At 44.7% G+C, this 15,312-nt stretch overlaps 1 protein-coding gene across 1 annotated transcript in view; it reads left to right on the forward strand.

The window, feature by feature from the left end:
* The first annotated feature begins 10,757 nt into the window (after nt 1–10,757).
* AGO4 (argonaute RISC component 4) overlaps nt 10,758–15,312 on the forward strand; it is a 31,054-nt gene continuing 26,499 nt past the window's right edge. Inside the window, exon 1 of the mRNA XM_081200020.1 lies at nt 10,758–11,255. Coding sequence (XP_081056146.1) covers nt 11,237–11,255 — 19 coding nt within the window. The 5' untranslated portion in view covers nt 10,758–11,236. The remainder of the gene's footprint in view (nt 11,256–15,312) is intronic.

Raw genomic sequence — 15,312 nt, forward strand, 5'->3', positions numbered from 1 at the left:
TTCCCTGTCCCTTTTGGTTTGTTTTTTTCTTTCTTTCCTGCGGGGGTTTTCTCTCCAGCCCACAATAAATAAAAGAGCGCGCGTGGGGTGGTGGGGGTGTAATATCCATATTGCAGATGGGTGGTGTTTGTCGCGAAAATGGCTAACCACAACCCTTCAGTTTAGTTTAGTTCATTGTCATGTGCGGGGGAGGACTGAGAGCGTAGCATGCAACAGCTGCACAAACAACAACCCTGCAGTATAGTCCAGTGTTAAAATATTGTTGCTATTATTGTTTTTAATTTAATATAGCAAAAAAAATCCGCCGCGGTTGCAACGCGGAGCAAGCTACTTAAATCTACCCCTTTCAACGCAAAAAACCATCCAGAGCTCAACAGTACTGTACTCAGAAGCTCTGTGTGCTGATGCACACATTGATGCTCCCTTCGTGCATCAACATAGGTTGCATTTTCAGATGTTTAAAACTCCACTCCACACACAACTTTTTCCACATAAAAATAAGACTTGAGCGTGAAAGGGCGTGAATTGTTGTTAACTTCGCTGTTAGGGTTTAATGCTGTTGCCTAATCGTAGCTATGCTAAAATAAAATATTTCTCCACTGATTTCTATGGGAAGCAATCGCTTCCCCACAGTAGATACAAGCCTATGTCATGCCTGGATACGTAGCGTCCAGCCTCTCTGATGGTCTTATGCCATGTTCTCTATAGCAATGAATCCTCCAAGTGTGGTTTATGCTTTCCCATGTAATGCTGGCTGTACCTGGACCCTTTGTGGGAAAGTAGGCTCAGGGCCAGCCCAGGGTTTTTGTGGAACCCTTTCAGCTGCTTCTTCCTCTAATCACAACCTTTTCCTTTGCACTCACTCACCCCGCTCCTTAAAACTAAGACTAAAATACTGCTTTTTGATGCATTTTCCCTCAAACCAGCTCTCATCCAATTTAAAATCACAAGCCACTGTTAAGCTGAGACGCATACAGCTGTTCTGCATGTGCAGATGGCAGAGCATGCACAGATGAAGGCTTCCTCAAACAGGAATGGGGTGCAGGATTGCAGGTGCTGGAAAACAAATTGGGTAATGTTTATCAGATCAGGTGAAGACATAGCAAGTACAAATATGATTTAAAACTCGGGGGGGGGGGGAGCAGTGTGTGGACCTCACTGTGTTATAAGCGCTAATGTGTATGTAGCCATAGTAAGTAATGCATTTGCCTGGCCCAGGATTGGATCAAAGCTTCAGGAAACCTCCCCAGGGGAAACTACCATCTGATGGGCCTGGCCTGGGCTATTTAGTGCTAAGGGGGGGGGGGATAATAATAAATAAGATGATATACTAATTCATTCCAAACCTAGACATATCTGCTCAGAAGGATTAAAAATCTCACTTGTGTGCTTTATTTAACAAACATCTCTTGGAAGAAAATTCTATTATTATTATTATTATTATTATTATTATTATTATTATTATTATTATTATTCTTTGTTAATTTATGCACTACAAAATATCAAGAAAAATTGTTTAAAAAAACACCTCTAAACACCCATACTAAGCTGGCCCTGAAAAAGATGACACCTTAATAGTGTGAGTGCAGTCCAAGATTTACGAAGTATTTTGTACACTGAAAAAATACATGTAAATAATAGCCATCTGCATTATTGCTATTATTTATTTATACAAAAACTGAAATAAGAACTGGCTACACCAAACCAGAGAAGCACAATGATTTCCACTTACTGGTATCTTTTTGATATGACCATGATTAGCAGAAGATGACAGATGTCTCAAAGGGCAGCCTTCCTCAACTACGTACCCTCCATAAGTTTTGGGCTGCAACTCCTATTAGACTCAGGCAGTATTGCCAATGAACAGGGATTATATGACTTGTAGTCCCTGCCCCACCCGCCAAAAAGGGTGGGGGAGAGAGAGAGTGAAGTTTGGCAAGAGAATAAAAAGAGGGATAGAGTCTCCCACACAGATATTAGCAGTAGGGGATAAAATGTGCTGAATCCTTTCTCTCTCTTTTGAGGGAAATTATGTGTTCTAAGAGTGGTTTGGGAAGGGGCATAGAGAATGTGAAGGGAATGAGAATGAGAAGCTAGAGAGGGAAAGAAACAGGTGCTCATTGGACTCATGGGTAAAGTTTCCTATTGTTTAGGTGTGGTGCTTTTGCTGAAATAGGTATAGGGGTAGTCTGCTTCCCTACATCCTTACCACCAACATTTAATCCACAGTTATTTCCCTAAGAGAGGTGAGGGGGTGAAAAATTGTTTGTATATATTTCTGAGGGATCTCCTTGCAATACACCTGTCCATTCACTCTGGTCATCCATGGGGACCCTCATTGTAGTGCTGCATGTGCCACACACTCAGTCTACGGTAGTCTGGATCAGGTCCTCTAGCTCAGTGGCACTTGACCTATGGAAGATTCCACCCATTGAGGTCAGACATGCACCAACCCTGTTTAGATTTTGGTGAACGCTAAAAACCTCGTTCTGTCAGTCTTTCCCCAAAAGTAATTTGTGGGCAATTTTGATGCTTTCTGATAATTACATATCTTATTTTTATCTGCTTTTATTTTTTATTATTGTACACCACTATGTTAGTGGTTATTAACTCTCCTAATAAATAAAATAAATAAATGTCATCCTGAGTAACACTTCTGCAACAGCTTAGGCAATGAAAATCTTGCACCTGCACAACATAATCTCTCTGTCTACTGGCTGCTTGAGCCACTGACAAGCAATAGCATGCTTGCTGCTACAAATGTCAACCATATTTTGGTGCATTTGGGCACACCCTAATTTCTTTTTATAGCCATGTGCCAAATTGGTTATGAATTCTCCTAATGTGCCAAGTTGGAACATATAAAGCCACTGGCACTGCCCTGACCTCAAAACCAAGGCCTGTGATGGGAATTGGATCCTTTAGCAGATTTCCATGTTGCCAATGATCCCGATGAGTCATCAGGCCTATGTTGATTCAAGGAAAAAATAGGTATACAAATAAGTCTGGGGCAAGTACTCTTTGGTTACAAAAGCCCCAGCAGAAATATAAAATCACAAAATATGCAGCAAAGTAAAGATTGCTGATCAGAAGGTTGGCGGTTCGAATCCCCGCGACGGGGTGAGCTCCCGTTGTTCGGTCCCTGCTCCTGCCAACCTAGCAGTTCAAAAGCACACCAAAGTGCAAGTAGATAAATAGGTACCGCTCCGGAGGGAAGGTAAACTGCATTTCCGTGCGCTGCTCTGGTTCGCTAGAAGTGGCTTAGTCATGCTAGCCACATGACCCAGAAGCTGTACACCGGCTCCCTCGGCCAATAAGGCAAGATGAGTGCCGCAACCCCAGAGTCGGTCACGACTGGACCTAATGGTCAGGGGTCCCTTTACCTTTACCTAGAATATACAAGGAGTAAGGGAGGGGTGTGTCTCTGTTTCCATGCCTGTTACCTGTTTAGTAGTTTGTGGCATACTGAACAGCAGCAAACATAGGATCCAACTCCCAGGGATCAAGGGGTCTTCACCCCCCAATAAAACGTTTGAGGAAGCTGCCCAGTTGATGGGCATTGCCATTCAAATTGTGTGTGTGCACCACATCATGTGATTATTATGTGGGGTGGAGCTGACTTTCCTTCATTGGAGGTTTTTAGGCAAAGTTTGGATAGCCAGAGATTCTTTAGCTGTGATTCTTGCATTGCAAGGGGTTGGACTAGATGACTTCTGAGATCCCTTCCAACTCTTCAGTTCTTTGATTCAGTACCATAAGGTGCACTTCTGCAAACTACAGATAATAATGTGTGTCACTCTGTAAGATAAATTCCAATATTAGGTACAAATTCAGTACACACCAGCAGATGCCACAGATGAACTCAGTTGCACCACCAGGAGTCATAGCTGTCAAGCGTCCCTTATTTGGAGGGACAGTCCCTTATCCCAGCGCCATGTCCCGCTGCTGTCCCTTATTGATGGATGTCCCTTAAATTTCCCGGGTTTCAAAGGAAGCAGCTCCTCTCCCTCCCTCCCTGCCGGCCAGGGAGGGGGGAGGCTCCAAGTGTGTTGCTTGGCTGCCCAGCCCACCCCCCTCCGGCCTCCTCTCACCAGCCTTGGCCCCCGGGAACCCCTCCCCGCCAGGACTGGTGGGAGCCTCGGGCCCTTCCGCCGCCATCCTCCTCGCGGCTGCCGAACTGAGCGTCTCTGCCTGGGGCCTCCCCTCTGCCCGTCACCGCTGTTCCCGCTCCCGCTAGGCCGTACTGCAGCTGTGCTGCCAAAGGACCCGAATGAGATGGGCAGCCTGGCATGGTCTATGAATTGATGAGGATCCTTGAGAGGAGAGCGAGGGCAACCATAGAGAAAGCAGTTCAGAGAGAGGAGGAAGAGGAGGAGGCGGAGGCGCGGGCAGGTGTTCCAAGGGCTACAAGGGAAGGACCACAAGTGCTTCTCCCATAGATTTGTAGTGGTAAACTAGCATAGATGGTCTGATCTGTGGGTTTACTTCGGGCACTATTCCCCCCCCCTTCCTCCCGCCCTGCCTGATGGAACTGAGAGCTGCAGATGGAGCACGAGAGAAAATATACAGAACTGCAGCAGCATCTTCATAGCTTGGACTTTGTTTTGCGCGAAAAGTGGTTGCTGCTTGCAGTTATTTAATTGCAGTGTTCCATCGGCTGGTGTCTTGAGCAGCAACCTCTGGAACTGGTTGACTAAAATCCCTTATTTTGGCTGCTGGTCCCTTATTTTCAAGGCTGCTGGTCCCTTATTTTCAAGGCTGCTGGTCCCTTATTTTCAAATCTGTAAGTTGACAGCTATGCCAGGAGTGGTTCTGCTCATTTCAGTGTGGCCCAGAAGCTTATGCCACCATAAACAGCATAAGATGCCACAAGACCCCACTTTGTATAACAGAGTCTTGAATACATACATTTGCAATCTGGAAGGTACTTTGGAGCAGCCTTGTTAACATTAATTAAATCACTCTGAAGAAAGGACAGGATTGTAACTTCAGACTTTTAAAACACAAACCCATGTATGCCAATTAATTAATTAATTAGTTAGTTAGTTAGTTAATAAGGAATATTTATAAACTGTTAATCACAAAACACCATAGCGTTATAAGAAAAGAACATAAAATAAAACAAGTAAAATAGATGAAACAGTTGTATTATTTTTTAATCAGGTACTGCCCACTAGTAAACTCATCCCTTTAGGAAGGCCTGCAAAAAATGAAAATAGGTTGTTAGCATCTGATTGAATGTGTAGAGTGTTGGGAGACTGACTAATTTATATGGTGAAAGTTAAGTCCATTGCATTCAGTGAAGCTTACTTCTTAGTAAGTGTGTTTATGACTGCAGCCTTAAAGATAAATTGTGTATGAATAGTGCATGTGTTTTACTGCCTTTTTGGATTGGGACCTGTTTTATTTTTAACTGCTCAAGGGCTAATGATACCAGCTAATTTCCTCCCTACCAGTGTCTTTCATTCCTGCCAAATTCTGAGTGACATCCCATGATTGCTATTGATCTGTGCTCTCTGTGTTAACTATTAGCTGCTGGGTACTAATCAATCATTAATGCCAGTGAGAAGAGCTATCACATTTATCAGTGGACAGCACACACACACACACACACACACACACACACACACACACTGAGGCTGTGATCCTAAGGGTTTGTGTGTCGTTTTGAAAACTTCAGCATGTAGGTGGGCTTCAGATAATAGATCTAATTTATTTGCAAAAGGGTTACTACAGCCAGACCTTTAAGCCTGCCTACTTGGAAGTAAGTCCTTGCAATTTAAAGGATGCCTACTTCATACCAAGTGTGCTTAGGAGTTTGACTACACAGACCAGGCATGTTCATGTTTACTCTGAAGTAAGTCCCACATGTATTCAGTAAGCCTTATCTGCAGGTAAGTATATGTAGGATCACACCCTTAGAATGCTTTGACATGAAACTGAAAACACCTGAGCTGCCTTAATTATTACAATTTGCATATACCAATAGAAGCTTATATATAAGATGCTTGTTTGGCTAGAAGATGGATTATGGGATAGGTGTGGCTCAGTGGTAGAGCATGTACTTTCCATGCAAAAGGTCCCTGGCAGCTCCAGGTAAGACTACTGTATGTTCTTAGCTGAAGAAAGGATGATGCTAAAGGACAAATTGAGATAAAATTCAGGCAAGTTTTTGCTTGTTAAAATTTAACATGTAAGTGTAATAATGAAGCTAGACCAGGAGCAACAAGGAGAATGTCCCTATAGCAGATGTGGAATGAAGAAATTGTACCTTCTTTTGCCGGGGTGGTTTTGCACAGCTCTGGGGTATAAATGTGCATGTGTTTTAAGTGCGTGCACACAGGTAAATTGATAATTGAGCGTGCCCAGAATGATTTATAGGTTTGTCTGTTGTTTTTAAGGTATATGTGCATGGGTAACTAATACCTGTACTGTATACATATCCAGAATTATACTTGGGGTTTGTGCAGTTCTAGAAGAGTAACCCCCCCCCCCAAAAAAAATCTTCCCACTTGCAAGAGGAATGGAGGGTAGGGAATTCATAACAGGGACAGCTCAAGAAACTCCCACCAAAGACCATCTACTACTGTGGATGGGAAAGATGAGGTCATGAATCTGGACGGAAAACCTGAAGTGCGCATGTGTGGATGTCCTCACTTAAATTTGCAAACACAAAATGTGGATTCTCAGCAAAGTAACAACCCCATATGGATGTGCTTTATGTTATCACAGCAGTTCTTACAACAGTCCTGTAAGGTAGGACAGGTTTGCGACCCCCATGTTTTCTTCTGCAAAGAGATGAGGCTGAGAAATTGAGACCTGTCTAGGATAACTCTGTGACTTATAGCTAAGGTGAGATTTGAAGAGGGAACTTTCTGTTCATCATTTAGTTTCTTGGTAACTACATTGGTTAGTTTTCTCTGCTTTATTAGTTTGAATTTACCTGAATAAATATTTTCTAAACTATTTTAACCCTAACCTGGATACCTTAGTTGGTTAGAGCATGGTGCTGCTGACGACGCCAAGGTTGCAGATTTGCTCCCCATATGGGACAGCTGCATATTCCTTAATTGCAGGGTGTTGGACGTTCCTTCCAACTCTAGAATTCTATAAGAACTATATGCCTGTTAATTTTTTGATGGGATAGAGGAAAGGTGTGTTTAGATCCTGTGATCTCTGTTTTGGAGATGCCAGGCTTTAAAACTGGAGAAGCTGTGCAGAAGTTCTTACTTTGACCCCAATATTGTCTGTTAACAAGGTCTTTGAGTAGCAGGAATGGGGAAGTCTGCAATCATTGTAATCTTTGAGAGCTGCAATTAGAGGCACTGCTAAGGCCTTAAAAGACATGGTGAACACCTGTGGTGCAAATGTGCATGTGCTAATTTATCCACTAGAGATGCAAATATATGCTGGCTTTCAAAAGGAAAGCTTACTGGTATGTTTACTATTTTATTGAGTTCAGTCATAAAGGCTGATGGCTCAACCATACTGGAGCTTTTTAAATGCTTTAAAATTCAGGGTGATTAGAAGAATCATTATGATGATCAGAGTATGAAAAAGCCTGAATTTGCTATCCCCCCTCCCTTCCCCAGGTTAAGTTTAATTTTGCTGTAGCACAAATTCACAAAAAAAAGTGGTGTGAGAGGTTTGCAGGTAGCAGCTGCATGCTTACTGAGTATGCAAAAATGCTTAGAAAATGGATGTGCATAAATTTTCACGCCAGATCACTGTCCTATGATGACAAATGGGACAGCCCAAAATGAGCATCATTCCCAGGTAGCACTTTCTCTTGCCCCCCCCCCCCCCGGTTCCTTGACAACCTTTCAATTTACCCCCACACAGTTGAAATTCTGTGGCCTTACTCAGAAGTAAGGCCCACTGATTTCTGTGAAATATGCTGCTAAGTGAATATGCCTTGGAGATAATAATTTTATTGAAAGTAGGAGAGTAGAGCAATCTGTGTTGAGAGTTACCTCTTCCTGCTAACACACTTGCTATTTCCACTTTTACCTTCACTTCAACAAGCCCTTACTCCCCAGGCAGCACTTGGTGAGATATGTGGCGCAAACAGTACTGTGTGTGTACCATGCAATCTGCCTCATATCATACTACTTAAACCAGTGGTGTCTTTTTCAAAGAGGGCCAGATTTGATGAAGTGAAGGGCCGTGAGGGCCAACCAAAGTTTTTGATCTTTTTTTAGGATTGAAGTTGAGTTTTTTTTAGGATTTTACCCTAGGAAATAAACTGCCACAGGGGCCGGATTACACTGAACAGCAGTCTGGATTAAGCCCCCGAAACGGTGCCTGTCTTAAACTAATTTTAGCTGCCCTCTATGCGGTGGAGGATACTGCCCCAACAGACCAATCTGGTTGGCTTTTATACTCACTTGCCTCAGGCAACAAAATGCCTCAGGCCAGCCCTGATCAAAACTTTATTGGGACTTGTTCATCATTTAGGAGGCTCTGCAGCCCTTGCCCCCATCCCCAAATCTGATCCAAGGGTTGGGGAAACCTTTGGGACAGCATTTGGAGCAGGGGAGGTGACATTGAGGGCTGCAAGAGAAAGGTGGAATTGCTATCCATGGCTCTCACCCAAATGAATCCTAGGAACTGTAGTTTGTGAAGTGGGTTGGAATTGTAATTATGTGTGGGATAAACTACAGTTCCCAGGATTATTTGTGGAAGCAGCGTGCTTTAAATGTAGCTTGTTAAAGAACAGGAAGCAGTTCAAAGATAGGGGAGACAGGCATTGAACCTTTACTTTTTCTCCCACTGAGTATGCTTTCTAACATTATTATTTCTTATATTGTTATTTTTGGTGTGAGAGTGTATTTGGTAACTTTCCACAACTACCGGTTGGGTTGGAATATCTGATTGCAGCTCCTTTTGAAGATGAACTGAATTTGTAACAGTTTAGCTGAAGAGCCTTTGAGAAACAACCTGCTTTATAGAATTTGTATCCCAAACTATGTAATTTCTTTCTTCTTATTTTCTAAGAAACCTTCCTAGAGTGTGTTTGTCTCCTAAGTCTAGCTACAGCAGCACACTTGGTGCTGGGAGGAATGCACCCATATATCTTTTTTCAGCCTATAGTTTTGCACATTAAAAAATTATGCTTACAGCTATTGGAAAATGAGTGATTCCGAAATGTTGAGCTATGGGAGACACATCTAAGAAGATGGATTGGGTTGTCAGAATGCTGGCATATGTGCTATGTTTGGAGATTTCCTTTCCAGTGGGACATACAAGTAGGACAGTAGTGAGGAAACTTTTCAGCCCAGGGGATGTATTCCATTCTGGGCAATACAAGGGCCACATACCTATGGCAGATATGACCAGAGGCAAAAATGGACAGATCAACAAATGTGAATTTTACTTTTCTATCCAGACTAGCAATAGACATGATCAGTGTCCAAGGACACGTTCTAGGCCAGCCATGCAAAAATACTCAAGGAAGGTGTGAAGAGGGGCAATGAGGGCTGTGGCCTGGTGAGAGTTGCAAGGGCCATATAGAGGGAGTTGAAGGGCAACCTTAAGGGGCCTGGGCCTGAGGCGGGGCAGTGTGAAATGGGAAATGCTGGCATGCCCAGACTTTGGGTTGGGCTTAATTGCCTCATAATTATGACTGCTGGGTGTTTAAATAGCCATAGATCCTCTACAAGGAAACTCTGGGAGCTGCATTAATATGAAACAGGAATGGAGATTTAGGATGGAATATTCCCATCTTTCTGCTGTTGAAGCAAACATTTTACCAACAAAGAGGATGCAAAAATGGAAAATAATACTATCATGGGCTGGCTGGATTCAGAGGAGTGGTGGGAGGCACCAGTTGGGGAACCCCTAAGTTGGACCCTTGGGGGAAGAAGGCTCAGAGTCAGGGGGACTGGTGGTGGGACATTGATGAGTAGTGCTTGCTGTGTGTGCAAGACCTCTAATAGGGTAAATGACATCTGCTTAATGCCACAACCCTATTTTTGCTTACCTAGGAGCAAGACTCGTTGAATTAAATGGGGCTTGCTTCTGAGTAGACAAGGATATGATTGCGTGGCACCTCTTGTAAAACAGACCTTCTTAGAACTCCCTTTCTCTCCCCCCCCCCATCACAGGTAGGCTCATGGCTGGTGGGGTAGTACTTGTGGCTGGTGTCAAAAGAGAACACACTCCGCACATGTTCAAAGGCACTCGTGGAGCCCCACAGACCGAAGCTCCCTGAAAACTTCCGAAAGGGCTTAAGTCTTGGCGCGCGGTCTCTTCTCTTGCTGAGTGGGGACATTTGTGGGGGATGTAGAGGAAGAATGGCCGGCGCCCCCGCTGTGCTTAAATGCCTCTAGTTGGCAGGGCGAGGTCGGCGGCAGCCTCTCTGTGCATGGGTTTGTGTTTGAGGGAGACGATAACAAGCGCGCGCGGGAAGCGCGCCCCCTCCCCCGATGGCAGCGAATGCAGCGCTCGCTCATCAAGGTCTTCTGCCGGACCGGGGAAAAGCGGGCGGGGAAAGGAAGCTGATCTACACGCGCGTACACCTTCGAGGCGAAGACGACGGAACAATATACCGCGCCGCGCGTGCACCTTACGCGGCACTTCGCCTCAGCCCTTCCCCTCTTCCTCCGCCCCCGCCCCCGCCCCCCATGTTGATTGAAGCGGGCGGAGCTAGTCGCGCACTCGCGCCTGAGGTGACAGCTGAGGCGGCTGCGCTGTGAAAGGGGGCCTGGGCAGGCGCGCGCGCGCGCGCCGGAGGGAGGCACAGGGGGCGCGCACGCACAAACACACGCACGGCCTGGGCCTGAGTGAAAGACAGCGAGCGGCAGTGGCCGCAGCGCGGATACGCACGTTTACAGTCTCCTCTCTCTCTGGCACCGTCCACTCGGTCTCGGGGCCGAGAAGAGGCGCGCGCGTGCGCGCACATCCCCCAACACACAGACACGCGCGACCGAGCGTGGACAAGGGGGAGGAAGAGGAGGCGGAGGCGGGTGGGGGAGGAGGAAGAGGCGCTCCCGGTGCCGAGGGAGAGCGCTGGGCGGCCGGGCTGGTTCCGCCGAGGCGGCCACGGGCTGTTGGCGAGGCGGGGACCCCCCCTCCCCCCGCCTCCTGCTCTCCCCCCGTTCCCGGTACTGACCCTCACACCGGAGCCAATATTCCCGAAATTAAGAGATACGCTGCGGCGGCGGCGGCTGGAGCTGCGGGGCCCGGGGCGGCCGGGACCGGAGGGGACCGCAGCGAGGCCGCCGCCGTCGCCGCCATGGAGGCGCTGGGACCAGGTGAGAGGGGGGTGAGGCCTTCATGTATATGCATGCAAAGGGAGTGCGAGGTGTGTATGCGTACGATTGTGGTGGGAGGGGCCCAGCGGTGGTCTTGAGGCCGTGGGTGACGACGTGGGTCACAGTTGGAATGTGATGGAGGGAAGAAGGAAGGAGCCCTTGCCCTTGCATGCCTTGCTTGGGAGTGACATTGGGAGCGGGGGTTGCTCCACCTGGGGGAGGCTGCAGAGGTGGGGCTGGGAGTGTTGTTGTTGGTTTTTCTTGAAGGGTGGGGCTGGGCCATGGGGCTTAAATGGATGTATTTTCCAGCAGAAGCCTTGGGAGGAAGGAAAGGCTTGCTTAACCATTTGTTTATTTAGGTGAAAGGGGACGATGTCCGCAGACAAACCATTCATTTAAAGCACACGCCCCCCTTCCACATCACGGGAACTGTAGTTTGGCTACCATAGAACTATAACTCCTAGCACCCTTAAGTGTAAGCCCCCAGGATTCTCTTGGGGATGTGTGTGCTTTATATGTGGCCTAAAAGGCTGATAGTGGTGACCCTGTTGCTTTTGTTCCTTGAGGGCTATTTATACCCACATAGCATGTAATGTTTTTAGGTAGATGCTTAGAGGTGGTGGCAGCTTGGGTGTATATCTGGAAACTGTGTGCAGTAATCAGCCTTGCACCTCATTGTGAACTAAGCCCTGCAGGGAATTTGGCTCTGACCAGGCTTGCTTTAAAAATGGGTAAGCCTGTAGCATAGTGGTACCCTCTGCAGGCTAGCTATTAAAGTTCAGGGTCCTAATTTATCTGGTTTTAGGTGTGCATTTTAGTGTTCATTCTCCCTTGCCAAGGGCTTTGGGTGGGTAATAAAGTCGAATGGAGCAGTTACTTTTGGATGTCAACCCAAACTTGAAAGTCTTAGTACCAGTTGCAGAAGATACTGGTTGATGATTAGATGTAGGGCCTGAATGGCCCAGTTATGTTCTTGGGATCTTAACCCCAGGACTGTGATAAGAGTTGAGGTATGTATCAGTAGTACTGGTGAGGAACTTCACTCTTGAGCTGATGGAGCTCCTAATATATAAGAGATAGGGCAACAGAAATAAGCGCTAGAAAGATAGCTAATATTCTTTGATTGAAGAGGGTCCAGCTTCAGCATAGTAGTAAAATGAATTGATATGAGATGTGATAACCTTAAGGTCTGGTTCATTTGTCCATATGGAACTTGGAAGCATTGTGTTCATGAACAACAGGTTAGCAAGTGGTTGTGGTTTTTGGGGTGACTAGGGATTTCTGCCTCCTGTTAGGTCTTTTGTCTCATGAAATAGTTCAAGTGATGTTCTTTCTTTTAAAGTAGATTCTTAAGGCTTATTTTTTTCCAGCCAATCTTTGTCTGTTTGGTCTCCTTTTTTAAACTTACATTATCTAGTTGTCTGAACCATAAACCCATTGAGTGGGACCTGTCCTTTATGTGTATTTTGTACAGCATGTGTCATTTGATTGTTTTAGTTATCATTAATCATCCTTGCTTCAGCTTCTGTAACCTGGAGTTCTGTTGTGGGTAATTGTTGTTGCGTCCTTCATTTGAAGTCTCTCATCTGCACCCCCACTCTGTTCTGGTAGATGCAAAACTGTACCAGTGTTCTCTTTTATGTATCTCAAATGTTGAGGGCTAAAAGCTGTTACTTAGATGAGTCACTTTTGTAGTGCATTTTATATTTTTATCCTACCTTTTGACTCATTAGGAGCCCCCAGAGCAGCTAACTATCCAATAGTGTACAGAAATATAATTGGATGTCGTGCTTTAGATCTATCCTGTGAGACTGTTGCCATCTTCAGTCTTCCCCATATTCTCCATTTGCAGCCTGCAGCTTCCTTGAGAGTCTTGTGTTGGGTACTCAGTGAATTCCCACCTGGAAGTGGTATGAATTGCTGTTGATTAGCATCATCATTAGATTTGATTGGGTGAGCTTTTGGGGTGGTGTGTATGGTTAGCCTAGGGTAGCTATCAGAGGTGGATCACTGCTGAACATCAAAAGTATTACAGTACTAACACCCAAATATTCAAATGGAGTAGTTTATCTGGCAGTTTGCCTTTTCAAGCCTTTTTTGTCTTGGCTAGTAAAAGTCATATTATGGGATGACTAAATAAGTTCTGTGAAATTAATTTGTGGTTCGAGAGAGGGAGTGAGTGATGTTGTCATCTCTCAGAGGTGCTTGCAAGACCGTCTACTGAGGGAACCTTCCTTGGATCCCCTTGTCTTGAGAAATCAGATTTATCTTGTATTGAGAGTTTTTTCCTATTTTGGCAAGGTGGTTGGGTGGGCAAATGGTTATTGGATACATGTCATTACATATAAATTCTTTTAAATTTGGGGTTCTGGATGAAGTTTAGGATGGGAAATTCTTTGGTTACCCCAATGGATGTTCTATATTGCTGTGAAGCATGGCTTTATTGATCTTCCTTTCTTGACAGTTTTCAGTACCACCAGTTTATTTTATTTATATTTTAATTTATATACCACCTTATACCCAGAGGTCTCAGGGAGGTTTACAGAATAAAATCAAAATATAAAACCACAAAATACATAATCAAAATTAAAAACAGCAACAACCCAGTAACCCAAAATGTGGCATCCTTTTGGACAATCTGTGTAGATTGCAGGGAAGAGTATTGTGCTGCAGTGGTTCTTCTCCAGCCTTGTGGGATGGTTCCAGAAGTTGGTGCTGTAACTGCTGCTCTGCCTTGTGGAAGTTAAGCTTGCATGGTTCTGCACTCTGCAGGGTTCTACTCTAATACCTATATGACGCTGCTGGGCGAGGTCATTTGGAGATTTGGGGCACAGTGTCTTATGTTTTTATTTCTCTTTTTCATTTGTATCAGATGCGGTGTATGAATGGCTAAAATCAAGTAATGAACTGGATATGAATTAATATGTTCAATCCTGACAAGACAGATGCAGATGGTGGGTGATTTTATTAGAAAGGATCTAAAGGACATTCCTCCTCTTGTTGGGTTCATACTCCCCATTAAGTAGATAGCTGTTTGGGAGTTACCTGAGGCCTGGCACTGCTTTTGGATGTTTGTGTAGCAGCTTGTGTTCTGTAAGCTTTCACTGATATATCCACTGTGCCCTTTTCTGAAGACTCAGGGACTTGGCCATAGTCATGCATGCTCTGCAACCTTTTAAATTAACTGTTATAATGGGCTTTGCATGTACCTTTCCTTATGGACAGCCTGGACCAGCTGAAGTTTGGAAGTCCAATAGTGTATCTTTTGTCAGAGTTCTGAAAATGTGTGATGGTCATCCTTTGTGAGCCCTACAAGTTGCCTCTTGGTTACTGAGCTGAACTCCAGATACTGATTTTGACTTACACAGCCTGAGTCTACTATGTGATACATTAAAGATCACTTTCTCCCATATAGACTCCTCCCTACATAAACTGTGAGTCACCATAAACAAGAGAGTGCTTTCAGTGCTGCAATAATAAAGTATTTTCAGCAGTGGTGCCTGGATTGTGGCCCTCCACGCGCATTGGAGTTGAGCCTTTTTGTGTATCCAAATGACATGTTTTTCACCTGTGCTTTGTGTAAGGTTGAATTCTGATGTTACTGTGGTTCCATGTTGCTCTAAACTCATTTCAAAAGGAATTTTTTTTTAATTGACTAGATTTTTAAAATGTGTGATGTCCATGTAAACCCCTTTGCTTTTGCAGCTACGTTGCAATACATTTACCTATAAAAACAGAACTCTATTTTTTTCTCTGCAGTGGACAATTTTGCTAAGACTGTACATTTGGCAACTTTTTGCCTTTTGACAAGTGAGTAAGTGAAACAATGGGATTATTTTTTTCCTTAAAAGTGTCCTTAATAATTCCTTGATAAGGGATCCAGTGTTGGTTGAGGTTTAGGTTGTTAGCTGATAGCCCCGGAAGTTGCCAGTTTTTTATTGCAAAATGTGACCAAGCGTTGGTTTAAGCAAGCTTAATGGAGCTGGTAAATTCACATGCAGAGACTGCACCACTTCTCTGTTCACTTGTTATTTCACTTCCTTTGTCACTTTCAGGA

The sequence above is a fragment of the Podarcis bocagei genome (assembly GCF_964188305.1).
Source record: "Podarcis bocagei genome assembly, chromosome: 7".
In the NCBI taxonomy this organism is placed as follows: Eukaryota; Metazoa; Chordata; class Lepidosauria; order Squamata; family Lacertidae; genus Podarcis; species Podarcis bocagei.